At 53.5% G+C, this 13,721-nt stretch overlaps 1 protein-coding gene across 2 annotated transcripts in view; it reads right to left on the bottom strand.

Annotated features, from left to right (window-relative positions):
- The window catches only part of ECE1 (endothelin converting enzyme 1), a 115,203-nt gene that overhangs the window by 57,304 nt on the left and 44,178 nt on the right, over positions 1-13,721 (bottom strand). Inside the window, exon 2 of one of the 2 annotated variants that reach the window (XM_072827953.1) lies at positions 2,854-2,940. In XM_072827953.1, coding sequence (XP_072684054.1) covers positions 2,854-2,940 — 87 coding nt within the window. Of the gene's footprint in view, positions 1-2,853; positions 3,048-13,721 lie in introns of those variants that run through there. The other variant, XM_072827952.1, reaches the window with a different exon arrangement.

The raw sequence follows: 13,721 nt of genomic DNA, 5'->3' as shown, positions 1-13,721 counted from the left end.
AAAGAAAAAGCCTTTAAGGTGCAGCACCCGTAGAGTGTGGCTCCAGCTAAATGTGGTACTTGCTCAGCATTATTTAATAATGAAGCTGGCAAATTTGGTGGAGAGATGGAGGTTTTCATTTACTGGTATTGGTATGATTGATTAACTTTGGAGTTCCAGAACCAGCTTCAAAATCATGAAAAATCAAGTAGCTTATTTTTATAGTTGCCTGTAAAAGAGGGAGATCTGGGGGAGGGGATTGAGGGGCCACTTTAAAAATCTTAAATTTGAAGGAGCAGTTGCATTTCTAGCATCAGCCTATAGGAAATTATCCAAATGCTAAACGATGGTTACCTACAATTTTAGTTACTGGGCCTATTGTCCAACCTTAGCATACCGAGTACATATATTTTTATATACTGGTACTGTGAAGCACTATCACTTTTTTACATTCATTTATTTAGGGAACCTCTATGGCCAACATGGGGCTCAAACTCATGACCCCAAGATCAGGAGTCACATGCTCTACTGACTGAGGCAGCCAAGCACCCCATGGCATTATAATTTTTAATGGCAGCATGTTTTGGGAATTTTTAAACAACAAGAAAAATGCTCATGAAGTGGCATTAAATGAAAAAAAGCGCAGCACAACATCATGTACTTAAGAGTGAGCTCAATTATGTTTATAAATATACATGTGCAAATGTGGAAAACCAGAAGGAGTTATCTCCAAGTGGTGGGATTACAGTTTCTTTTTAAGTCTTTTTTTTTTTACACTTGACTCTTTTTTTCCCCCCACAAATAAGCATGTAACATTTTTATACTGGGAGGAAAAACACTCCCATGAGTTAAAACAGAATTAATAGAAAACTCTGCTTCTTAATAAGGTGAACAAGTTCTAGAGTCAAAGTTCACACTTGCTTTGGGGAAGTCACGGAGGCTCAAGGGAAGTCAGATTGGGTACCCAGAGAAATGCCCCCAAGTCCTTGGGGCAACCTTTTTGGCTTTGACTGTATAAAAAGTGGACAATGTACCCAGTTTGGCAGATTGGTGTAGAAACAGCAACACTGCGCTCCAAAATACATGACAGCCCCGTGACCACCGGAACATCCCTAACCTCTCTGACACTCAGCTTCATCATCTGTAATATAGCCAAGGGGCCCTTTCCTCATGGGTCATAAAAACAATAATCCTAGCAGGCCCCATAAGAGGCACTACATTTACTTTTTCTAACTCCCATTTTAGAGATGAAAGAACTGTGCTTTTAGTGATTAACCAGCTCACCCAAGACCATGAGCAGAGTCAGAATTCACACCGGGGACCCCAGCTTCAGAGACTGGGCTGCTTCCACTCTGCTGAGAGCCCCAGGGCAGATGAACACACTTAGTGACATGAAAAAGGCTATCCCCATGTGGGTTACTGTCATGGTATGGTGATGACAACATGGCCTATTATTTTGTTGTGAATTCTGAAATGCTTTTGTGCTGATATATTTAGAACCTTCTGTGCAAGATGACACTGAAAAGATCGCTGATTAGATTCTGTTTTGATTTGCGAAGGGAAAAGTGCCTGCCACAGAAATCTAATTTCCTGCTGGATTTAGCCTCTCAAGCAGGGTCCCAGGGAAGAGGTTCTAGACAGACTGGGTCGATCTCTCACTCCCAGATTTCTAGCTCTGCGACCTAAGGCGAGTTGTATCCCCATTCAGACCCCCGGTTTCCTCATGGGAACAGTAATCCTTACAGCTCATGGGGGTGGTCCTGAAAGTTAAGGGAGATGAGATGGGTAAGGGTGCCATATCCCAGTGGGCAGACCACTTGGAGTCGTGAGTTCAGATGTCCCTGGGCCTACTTACCTAGCCCGGAGGAAGGACTCCATCAGTGCTGCTTTCCTTTACTGGTATTATTATTCCAGCTTCTAAGAGGTATGCCTGAGTAGGGTTGGGCCTGGCAGCCTGAGTTTCCACGCGCCCTAAGCTTATCCTCTGGGTGAGTTGTGATGTGGTGTCAGTTCACCGGGTGGCCCCAACACGTTCCCCAACGCCTCCCTTGGTCATCTTGGCAGAAGTCCTCCTGGACTGAGATGTCCTGCTCCTCTCTCTGTGCTGGTTTCTCAGGAGCCAGCTCAAGGGCCCCCCTGGGGTCCCTGACACTTCCAACTCCATCCCCCCCACCTGCCTGGGTGCAAACCCCAGCAGGGCTGAGGTCCCGTTCAATACTGTCCCAGCTCAGCCCCGCAGGGAGAGAAGAGCAGGAAGCAGCTGTGCTCACTGCTCTGCCACAAGGTAGGGAGGCGGTGGCATGTGTGAGTCCCACCCGGAGACAGACCCTGGGGAGGGGAGGAATTGGGTTTCATGAATAGGCTGCAGAGGGCCAGGGAAAAGGGTGGGGGGTGCAGAAGATGGCAGGAAATTCAGGTACTGGGGGCAAAGGGAAGAATGGGGTCACGCCCACCAGAGCGGGTAACCAACCATCCTGGTTTGCTCAGAACTGAGGTTTCCCGGGACACAGAGTTTTCCACGCTAAAACGGGGACAGTTTTAAACTCTGCCATTATTGGACTGTGTGACCCTGGGCAAGTCCCCCAGCACTCAGGGGCTGCCTTGCATGGGAAAGGTAATCGGTCCGGTTTGGTTCTGTAGGGCGCTTCAGCTCTGCCAAGGGGCTCTAGTCCCATTAGCAGGTGGCAGGGGATTGGGGGACAGCCAGGGCTGGGGAGGGCCCCGGGGGGGGAGGGAGCCCGGCACCTCGGAGGTGCTAGGGCCCCACGGAGCCCAGAGCGGGGCGGCAGGGTGGGGTCCTCCCCGGATGGGGGAGGGATGGGGGGGATGGGGGGATGGGGGCGCCGCAGCGCGCATGCCCGGGCCGGGTCCTACCTGTAGGCCGTTGGGGTACACCTCGCCCTCCGACAGCGAGTCCACCAGGTCCTCCTCGTCCAGCGTGGCCCGCTTGTAGGTCGACATCTGCAGAGCCAAGTGCAGCACGGACTCCCTCAGCGCCTCCATGGCTCCCGCGCGAATGGGGAGAAGGGGGAAGCGGCCCCGGCGCCGCCGCGCGCCCCGCCCCGGCCGGGACACCGAGACCGGCCCAGGACCGGCCCGCGGCGGGAGGGGGGCCGCCTCCCTCCGCCCCCTCCCCCGCATCCCTTATGCAACGCGACGCCCCAGCCCCAGCCGCAGCCGCAGCCGCAGCCGCAGCCCCAGCCCGAGCCGCAGCCCCAGCCCCAGCCCCAGCCCCCGCCGGCGGCCACCGCTCCGCATGCTGCGCCCCGACGCCGGGCCGCGGCCACCAAGGCCACCGCGACGGGCGGGCCGGGGCGGGCCCACGACGCGCCACCTCGGGCGGGGCCTGATGGGCCGCGGGGAGGCCCGGGACCGGGAGGGTGGAGGCCCCCCCCCCCCCGCCCGCCCGCCCGCCCCCCGCGCAGCCCCTCCTCCCGGGAAGCCCGAGTCTCCCATCAGGGAGAGCTGCCAGATAGCGGGGGTGGGGATTAGGCTCCTGCCCCTAATTTGGACCACACCTGTCAAGAGAGAGGTCCCCCTCCCCCCCCCTCCAGGGGTCCTTAGGTGCCTCAAGTAAGTCTCCCCATCCGCGCTAGAAAGATTGCGGTGGGGGGAGGTGGGATTAAAAAAAAAAAAAAAAGAGCAGGTGTCTCCTGTCTCATTTTCCCCTTCCTCTTAGCCTTCCTCTTTAAGGCAGAGCATTTCAGAAGATTCCGGAGGCTCAGGGCTAGTCAAACACCAGGAAGGTGACCCATCCCTCCACCTTCAGTCTCAAGGGGCAAGGGGGTCAAGCAGGTGCCCTCTCCCCAGCAGCTGGGATCCGGGCTGGAAAAGCAGGCCGCAGGCCATCTCAGATGTGGGGCGCTCAGGTGGGGACTCCAGGTACCCAGCGCTCTGCCTCCCCACCTCCGAGAAGTCTAACGCGGAAGTTTCCCAGAGGACCCGCCACTTCCAGTGGGATCTGGAATCCCCTGCGTTTATACAATTTGCAGCTTCCTGCAGCGCACGTCTGTTCATTCCCATATTTGGTTCCCACGGCCACACACATGTGTGCAGGAACTGGCTCAGAGGGGTGAGGTGGCTGCCTGGGGTCACAGCGACAGCTCCTGGCGGCCTCCTGCTTCTGCTCTGGCCCTCTCAGCGCCCAGACCGAACCTTTAAAAGGAAATTCTGATCTTGCTATTCTCTTGCTTGAAACTCTGCAAGGACAGTCCCTTTACCCGTCCACCCATGGCTCCTGCCCACCCCTGACCCTCATCTCATGCTGCTCCCCACCCCATTCACTCAGGCCCCAACTTCTCTGGCCTTCACTCAGTTCCTCAGATTCTCAAGTTTCTCCCCTCCCTCAAGATCTTTACAGCTGCTATCCCCTCTATCTGGAACATTCTTTCCTCATCTCTACTCCTCCCGTGGCCAGTTCCGGCTTCAGAACTCAGCTTAAATCACCACGTCCTCCAGTGTCCCGACTGCTTTAAGTAGCCCCTCAAAGTCTCTGTTATACACTCCATTTTTCCTCTTATGGTATTTTTTTTTTTTTAAAGATTTCACTTATCTATTTGACAGAGAGAGAGAGAGAAAGAGCGTGCACAAGCAGGGGGAGCAGCAGGCAGAGGGAGAAGAAGAACCAGATGCTCCACTGAGCAAGGAGCCCAACATGGGGCTTTATCCTAGGACCCCGGGACCATGATCTGAGCCAAAGGTGGACACTTAATTGACTGAGCCACCCAGGCGCCCCTCCCTTCATGGTACTGCAGTTTGTTGTTATTTTGTTTATGTTGATCCCTTCCCCCACCCCACAAGCATTATGAGCTTTACCAGGGCTGGGACCCTGTCTGCACAGAGAATCTCCATCATCTCGCATGCTGTAGGTGCTCAACACACAGTTAAAAATTAATGATGGCACCAGTGGAGGGAAAGTGAAATTTACTCTGGGGCAGTGCCCTTAAGTCCTTCACTATCTAGTTTTGCAAAGTCCAAGGACAAAGGAAACCCATCTAACAGGCATAAGCCCTGGGGGAGGTGGGGTACATGGGAAGAATTTTCATTCTGGGGTCTTCTGCCCCATTTCCCGTGGGTAAAGGCCTTCCCGTTACCCACTGGAGACAGAGAGAAAGGACTCCAATGCTTTTTCACTTCACGCTGGGTTACAGCTGGACTTTTTCCTAAATCGGGACACTCGGTTATACTAAGTAACAGGTGTCAACCACCCAAGGAAAAGACCCTTGAAAAAGAAGTTCAATTCACCACACAGCTTCCCAGCCTGGCACAGTAGCTGCTACTTCCAAGACACCGAAGAGGTATGAGGCATTTGTCAGTTTTCTTACATCCATCATCCCATTTAAGCCTCCTCGCCCTTCCCTCTGAGTATTATCGGGCCCCTTTTACAGAGCCTGAAACTGAGGCTCAGGCAAGTAACCTGCCTGAGTGCAGAGGTAGCGGCTCCTCCCTCCTCCTGCCTCATTTCAGAGATCACCCCTTCTAGGAAGCTCTCCTCACCATCCTCCAGGCCAGGCCAGTGATGCGTCTGTCCCGCCACAGCCCGTTTGTGGATGGATGATGAAGGAAGCCCACATACCTCTCAAGCAGACAGCCGGTCAGATGGAGAGCTGTTTATTTTTCAGCACACAAAAGATGAGGTGCCCATCCTAACAGAACCCATCTCGGACGTGGAAGTGGCATGGCTGGCTCAGCGAGGAGCACAGAGGCCCCAGTCGGTGAGTGAGTGCCACTCCGACAACAGCGGCAGCCCTATATTTGTACCCACCCAGAGCCCGAAGGGACCTTCCATTCCCTGTCTTGTGGGTCCCCACACCACCTGGGGCCTCCGCCTTGGCAGGGTATCAGTTCCATGTCATAGGAGAAGTGGGAGGGCACTAGGCAGGCAGAAATGTCTGTGCTGCCTGACAAAATGCATTCCTCCTGACCCCAAGATGTGCTGCCGGACAGGAACCATCACCTCTACTTTCCCCATGAGAAGCGGGAGGATGAGGGACGAGGTGGGACTCGATACCCCCCTCCCGAGCCACCCAGGCCGCCTGGCTGGAACGCAAGAGGCCCAGGATGTGAATGTCTCCGAGAACCCCAGCCACACAGTTAGGAAGTACCGGAGCCAGGCCTTGAACCCAGGTCCTGCGGAAGGGGGAGCGGGTTCTTCCAGTGGGGCCCTCAAGGACTCCAGGCACCGAGCTGGTTGGGTGGCCTGCGCCCATTCTAACTGCCTGGTTTGCAGTGTGGGTGTCACTCCTGACCCCACGAGCTTTAGGGAAAGGAGACCATAGCTGCTTTGGGGGCACTCTGCCCTGATCTGCTTGTTCTGCCCCCGGCCCCTCGGAGCCTGATGCCCACAAGAAGGTGGAGACCAAGCATGGAGAAGTGAGAAGCACAACTCGGCCCCAGGCCCCAGGCCCCAGGCTGCAGAGAGAGAAGGTGATGAGAACCAGAGGCGGGTGTGACGGTCCCCGCTCTGGAAACCCCACCCAGTGGAACTCAAAGGCCTGGGTGAGCAGAAATGAGAAATATTAGAAATGCTTCCATGTTTCTGACAACAAAGGCCTCTGGCCCAATGACACCTGGACGTGATCCTATGTGCACCGGCTGCGTTACTCACCCAGATGGCCCTCGCCAGGGCTTTGCCCAAGGTGGGGGATCTTCAAGGAACCCTGAAGCCATGTCAGAGGCACGAAGGGCAGTCCCGAGTGAAATGTGCAGGCCTGTGACTCCTTGGCCACACCCTCCGAGCTATTTTCACGTGGTTTCTAAGCCTGGGCTCCGTCAGTTCCTGCCTTGGGGGTTTGTGACCGGCTGGGATCCGTAAAGTCCTCAGGGGTCACTTCACATGCACCCACATCATATGTGAGTCCGTTGTTGTTATTCAACAGGCACGTAAGAGTGGGTAAAAGCTCTAGATCCGAAACTCAGTTCAGATGCCCAGGGTGCCACTTCCCAGCTGTGTGACCTGGCACAAGTGACAGCCTCTCTGTGCCTCAGTGGTCTCGTCTGGAAAATGGGGATGATCATCACAGTACCTCCCTCCCAGGACTGCTGTCCTACTTCAGGGAGTTAATACGGATGAAGACGAAGTGCTCAGAGCCGTGCTGGGTACACAGCACGTGCTCACCGTTAGCTGTTCTTCAATATTACTTACAAACAGCAAGGCTCAAAAACCTTCCATCGATCCCCACCGCTGAGAGAACAGACTCCAAACTCCTCCCTCTCCGGGTCCACCCTCCTTATGCCCCTCAGGTGTGTAGTCGTCACCCTACCCTGACCCAGCCCCGCAGGGGTCGACCACTCAGTGGGAGTCCGTGGAGTCCCTGATGCACATCAGGCCTGTGCTGCAAGCTGAGGGGAAGGCTCCGGGTAGGACTTGGCCTCCACCCCCAAGGGACCAGAGGCTCATAGCCCCCTCCCCGCCACTGTTCTCTATCTCTGGCCTACCTCCTCCTCCACGAAGCCCTCCCTCCTTCCTTCCTCGTGGTGTGCCCCCTGTGTGGCACCTGCAGTACATTCAGGCCTTGTCTGGGCATCTCTAGCCCTCTGGGATGGAGAGGACCTGGGGGTGGGCAACAATCATCTTGCTACTTTCCAGCCCTGGCACCCAGCGCACAACCTGGTATATAGATAACTAGTTAATTTGTATCCTGGGTATTCACCAGGGTGTAAGCACCTGTGACTTCAACAAAGAAGAAATAGTAGAGTTTATTTTTTAATTTTTAAAAGAGATTTTATTTATTTGACACACACAGAGAGAGAGAGAGAGAGAGCAAAAGCAGTGGGAGGGAGAGGCTGACTCCCTGCTGAGCAGGGAGCCCAACATGAGGCTCGATCCCAGGATCCCAGGATCACGACCTGAGCCGAAGGCACTCAACCGACTGAGCCATCCAGGCGCCCCAATAATAGAGTTTAGTTGCTTCGTGACAATCACATAAAATCAAATAGAACAACTTCCGGCAAAGGACAAGAGAATAAAAATATGGCTATAACTCCTGAAGATGGTACCACATGACATTTATTATTACTATTATGTCATCTATTATTACGTTACTCAGCTTTTAATAGGAGAAATTTCCGTTTGATTAACTTCTTTTTAAATTTATCACAACGTTCCTAAAAGAACGAACTGCTTCTTTGCGTTTTGATAATAGGAATCTCAGGAATTGGCCCAGATCCTTTTTTCCCTTGGCTGCCAGGAAACTGACAGCCAAATCAGACACTTTTTTATGGACACTTTCCTGGTCTTTTTTTTTTTTTTAAGATCTATTTATTTGTTCATGATAGACAGAGAGAGAGAGAGAGAGAGGCAGAGACACAGGTGAGAGAGAAGCAGGCTCCATGCCGGGAGCCTGACGCGGGACTCGATCCTGGGACTCTGGGATTGCGCCCTGGGCCAAAGGCAGGCACTAAACCGCTGAGCCACCCAGGGATCCCCAACTTTCCTGGTCTTTATGTTCAGCTTTTTCCTTGTCCACATTTTTCGGTCTGTTTTAACTGATCCTGATTTTCCATTTCTATTGCATATTATTTTATTAAGTAAATAAAATTCATAACCCATCATGAATCCTTTGCAGAATAAAGTAAATTAGAAGCAACCCATAGCAGGAATGCCCCTTCCCTAACCCCCTCCCTAGGGAATGCAGTGTCAAGGTACCTATTCAGTAGTGAGGATGAGGTGGTCAAGACACACTTGGGCCCGACCCCAGGTTCCTGGGCCCACGTCATTTCCCCTCTGGGACCTCATTTTCCGTCTCTGCAGAAAGGCTTGCTGTGGACTGTCTGGGATAGTGCACCACATCCCAGCCCCAAGTGAACCCACTTCATCCCTGCTTCTCTTTATTTATTTTTTTAAAGACTTTATTCATGAGAGACACAGAGAGAGGGGCAGAGACACAGGCAGAGGGAGAAGCAGGCTCCATGCAGGGAGCCCGACATGGGACTTGATCCCAGGACTCCAGCATCACGCCCTGGGCCAAAGGCAGAAGAAGCTCAACCGCTGAGCCACCCAGGCATCCCTCTTTATTTTCCTCCACCACCTTTCCCATTTACTTCTGTCCTCATCCATATTTCTTTCCTTTTTTTTTTTTTTTTTTTTTTACTTAAGTAGGCTCCATGCTGGGCTTGAATGTGGGGCTTGAACTCATGACCCTGAGATCAAGACCTGAGCTGAGACAGAGCGGAGGTTCAGATGCTTAACCAACTGAACCACCCAGGTGCCCCTGCCCTCCCCCCATATATCTGATCTTGGCCTTCATTCAGGAAACACTGGCCTGACTCTGGCTGTGCTGCTGTGCCCAGGAAAAAAATAACAGACTCCCTGCCTATCAAGGTTAACATCAACAGCGATAAGTCCAGTGTGAGAGTAGGTACGCTTGATATGTGACAGAAGTAGTACTTTACCTCTGTGGCCTCCTGCCCCAGAGCATTTACCCCAGGCTCATAAGGAAGAAAACAGCAGACAAATCCTGATGAAGAAGCATTCTACAAAACACCGTATAGTACTCCTCAAAACTGTCAAGGTCATCAAACAAGACAAGTCTGAGAAACTGTCACAGCCAAGAGGAGTTAAGGAGACATGACTCTGAATGCAATGGGATGTCCTAGATGGGATCCCAGAACAGAATAGGGACATTAGGTAAAAATGAAAGAAATCTGAATATAGATTTCAGTAGTAATCACGTATTAGTATCAGCTCATCAATTGTGACAAATGGCCCATATAAGATGTTCCTAAAAGGGAAGCTGGGTGTGAGACGTAAGGGAACTCTCTGAACCACTTTCTCAATAATGCTGTAAATCTAAACTGTTCTATAATAAAATTTTCACTTTTTTAAAAAAACCACAACCACCACCCCCTAAAACAGAAAGCAGAGTCATCGACACGGACACCAGCCCAGCACTGCCCAGTTCTCAAGGCTCTGTTATATCCTGATCTCATCTGTGTCTCCTGAGCGCCCCGTGGAACAAGCCCTGGGACCCTCATTTTATAGATGCAGAGACTGAGGCTGGAGAAAGGAAGCAGCTTGCCAGCTGGCGGCAAAACAACAGCTCAAACCCAGATCTTCCCGACCCTCCCAGAGCCTCTTCCTCTTTTCTTGGGCCACCTCCCTGAGGCCTGGCCCCTCAGGCCGACCAGGTGGCAGGAGGTTGGGGAGGGAGACTCCCCTTGACACACTAAGGGGTCAGATGGAGCCGGAGGCCAGGCATGGGAAGGGGGGAGGTAGACAGGAGTTGGGGGCAGGGGAGGCCTCAAGGTGAGACTCAGGGACAGGCAGGAGGCCAAGGGCACAGAGCCACAGAGAGTACACGGGAGACCTCCTCCGAGGTGGCAGCAGCTCTGCCCCCCCCCGTGAGTCAATCACCCTGGTCCAGACCAGAGAGCCCCAGGCCGTGCTCCCCTGCTGTCCGGGCAGAGGAGGCAGGCCCACACACGCAGGAGCTGGGAAACACTCCCCTACCTGGCCCGATGTTGACTCACCTGCCTGGGGGCCCTGGGAGGCATTGAGCCTTACCTAGTGCTGCCAACCAACCACCTCAGTGCTGCTGAGGAGGCCAGCCCAGGCCCAAGGCCCACGCCTGGCCCGCAGCCTCCTCCCTACTCCTGACACGGGCCACACATTACACTGCTGCTCACAGCGCACGGCTGCCCACACCTCTCCCCTGCCCCCTGCCCCCTGCCCAGCCTCCATCTGTCACCTCTGCCCCTCTGGGGGTAGGGGGTGCGTCCTAGGCTCTGCCCTTCCTCCCCCTGGGAGCCTTCCAGGTTAGCCCCCTGGCCCGCTAGATGTCCGATTATCACCCCGCCCTGCACACCAGGCCCTCCTCTCCCAGCTGGCTCCAAGCAGAACTTTCTAAACTAACTGATATGGTCCAGTCACTCCCCTCCTTCACACTCTGGCTCCCTGGAACTGCTGGGGAAAAAAGCAGCGCTTTTTTCTGGCTTCCAACCTCCCTTCCCTACTAGGGTCTGGCTCCTGGTTGCTCTTGAGCTTCTCACTCACCAGTCTGCCCTCACACACTGGAACATCAGTAAAATGTGTACGGTTAGTCCCCTAGACCTGCTGTGCTTCCTGCTGCTGGGCCCCCTGCATGCCTGCTGCCTCCACCCACGAGAGGACTTCTCGGTGACCTGTCCTCTGTGCTCCCCAGCAGCTCCCTGCATGACCTCCTAGCATCTCATCCCCACAGAGTGACTGGCAGCCAAGTGCAGCCGTGTGACCCTGACAAAGTCATCCCCCTTCCTCTCTGTGCTTTGCTTTTCTTGCCTGTCAGGTGGGGATGACAGTGGTATCTACTCCATTGGGTCTTTATACACATCCAGTAAAATAACACACATGACGTCCTCAGTCCAGTGCTTGCAGAGAAGCCGCACTCAGGAAATGCTAATGTGGGCGGTGGTTCAGAATATGCTGACTCCTGTCCTACAGGGAACGACAGAAGATGGGAAGGGAAGGAGCAGTTAGGAGACCTATGAGATGCCAGGTGCTGGGCCTGGCACTTGCTGGCACACGGTACCCCCTCGCCTCTTCCCCGCCGCATAGTACAAAACAACCGTAATACAGGGAGGCTTAGGAACATGCCCAGAGTCATACACCTGGTAGACAGCAAAGCCCGGGTGGCAGCCCAGCGGTATCAAGGCCCAAAGCTTGCGGTTTTGCCTTGACAACAAAGAAGATGGTAGCCCCAACCTGGTCCACCCCTCCCACTTCAGGCATCATCTTCCCACTGCGTTAAAGGGCCAACTTACTCTGGTCTTCTCTGAGCACCAAGTTCAAAACAGACCAGAGGCCTGACGCTGGCCCCGAGCTGTGCAGGGTGACCAGTCTGCCTAAGCCCCAAGCTGAGGACACAGCGCGTGCCCGAACAATTTGCTGATCTAATCACATAAAACTTAGGACAAAGTTAATCTGTCTCATTTGATGTTTAGGATGGTAATACCTGAGCTGCCCCCTAATTAGGCTCCACCAGGAAGCAGCTCGTGGAAATGGTTGTAATTAGTATTTGTGTTGTGCAGGTGGGTAGTGCGGCCCAGGAAGAGGGAGGAGGAAGCGGATGAGGTAGGAAGGGTGGTGACTCCCTGGATCCATGAACTAGGGTGGCTGGGGCCCTCCCATCTTGTGCCACACCCCATGCCAACCAACCCATGTGGATGATCCTGTTTAACGTTCATGAGGACTCTCTGATGTGGGCCCTAGTCTCCCTTTTGTAAAGTGAGGAAATAGACTCAGAGAGGTCCATTCGCTTGTCCAAACCACACAGCCAGTGAAGAACAGATCCCGGGTTCGCACAGGGCTGCTTGTCTCCCCACCCGGCCCCAGGGATGTTGTGGACAGCAGGCTTGGGCTTGGGCTTGGGCTTGGGCTGGGAGGCAGAAGATCTACATTCTGGCCCCAGGTCCTGTGCTGCTTTTAAGCTGGGCCTCAGCAAGTGACTTCCCTGCTCCAGAACACAAACAGAAGGTGTGCCTGTCAGGCTGGGAGTGATTGAAAGTGTGGACTTAGGAGCTGGGCTCCCCGGATCCCAATCTTAGGGCAAACCACTCCCTCTGAGCCTATGTCCTCATCTGTACAATGGACACAAAGGGGCTGCCCTCCCAGAGATAGAGGGTTAAACCAGTTTAGAAAACCTTAGCACAATGCCTGAATATTATCATTTATGGGGAAAACATGGGCTTTGAAGTCAGTTTTTCCATCTGTAAAATGGGGAGCTAGTTGCTGCATTCGGACAGTGGTTCACAAGTACATATATCTTTAATCCCACAGAGTCCTTTATTTTACAAAGTTAACATGGCAACCCAAAATACAAAAGAGATGTAAGTGGAGCTGCCACGTATGCATCCAATGACCCCATATCCTGACCCCAAACTGGCTTCCTCAAGGGTTCCAAGGAATGGAGTTTGAAAACCACTCCTTCACATTTCTTCCTGAGAACTAGTGGCTCTGAAGCAAGGTGGATACTGGGAGTGGTGGCCTGGGGCCGGGATGGGGCTGGGATGGTGGTGCCTGCCCCACGGGGTGGGCACTGGGGCCACTGGGCCACACCAATAGTGGAGTCACTGGGACCTGCCGGCTGTTGCCATTCGCACTGGACTACTGTCTCCCCAAGAGGTGGCTGAGAACCCAGGGGAAGAGGATGGGACCCACATTCCAGCCTAGCCACTTGGCCACGAGCAGGTCATCACACCTGTCTGGGCCTCACTGTAAGACAGGGAACGATAACACCATTACCTGGTGACATCAGGACAGAACTGAATCACAGGCGCACACAGCCTTTGCATCTGTGAAAGACTTCCCCACGTTAATGTTTTCTGCTTATTTCTAGTAGATTATTATCTCTTCCTGAGAGCGGAGTCTGGAGCCAGACTACGCGGGTTCAGGTCTCTACTCCACCATGTACCGGCAGGGTACCCAGCATTCAGTTACGGAGCCTGTTTCCTCCTGTATAAAATGTTCAACACAAAGGGCTCAGCATAGTGCCTGACACACAGCAAGCGCTCGATAAGTGCTGGCTGCCTTGGAGTTTGGGGGAATAATAACCCAAGGCAAATCTGCTCCCTACTGCCCTCATCCAGTATAGACACAGCTGAAGGGGGGTAGGTGGGTGATCCTCTAAAGCATGTGGCTTCAGACGCAGTAGTTGGGATTTTGTGGTTCTGTGCTCAAGTGCGCATCAAGCCAGATGAGGATGTGTCTGTCCTTTGACTTTAAAACTCCAATTCAATTCCATAGCCGTTGCCTAGAGGTCCTGTGG

The sequence above is a fragment of the Canis lupus genome, chromosome 5 (assembly GCF_048164855.1).
Source record: "Canis lupus baileyi chromosome 5, mCanLup2.hap1, whole genome shotgun sequence".
Lineage (NCBI taxonomy): Eukaryota > Metazoa > Chordata > Mammalia > Carnivora > Canidae > Canis > Canis lupus.
The sequence above is the reverse complement of the archived record's forward strand: the minus strand, read 5'-3'. Positions and strand labels throughout refer to the sequence as shown.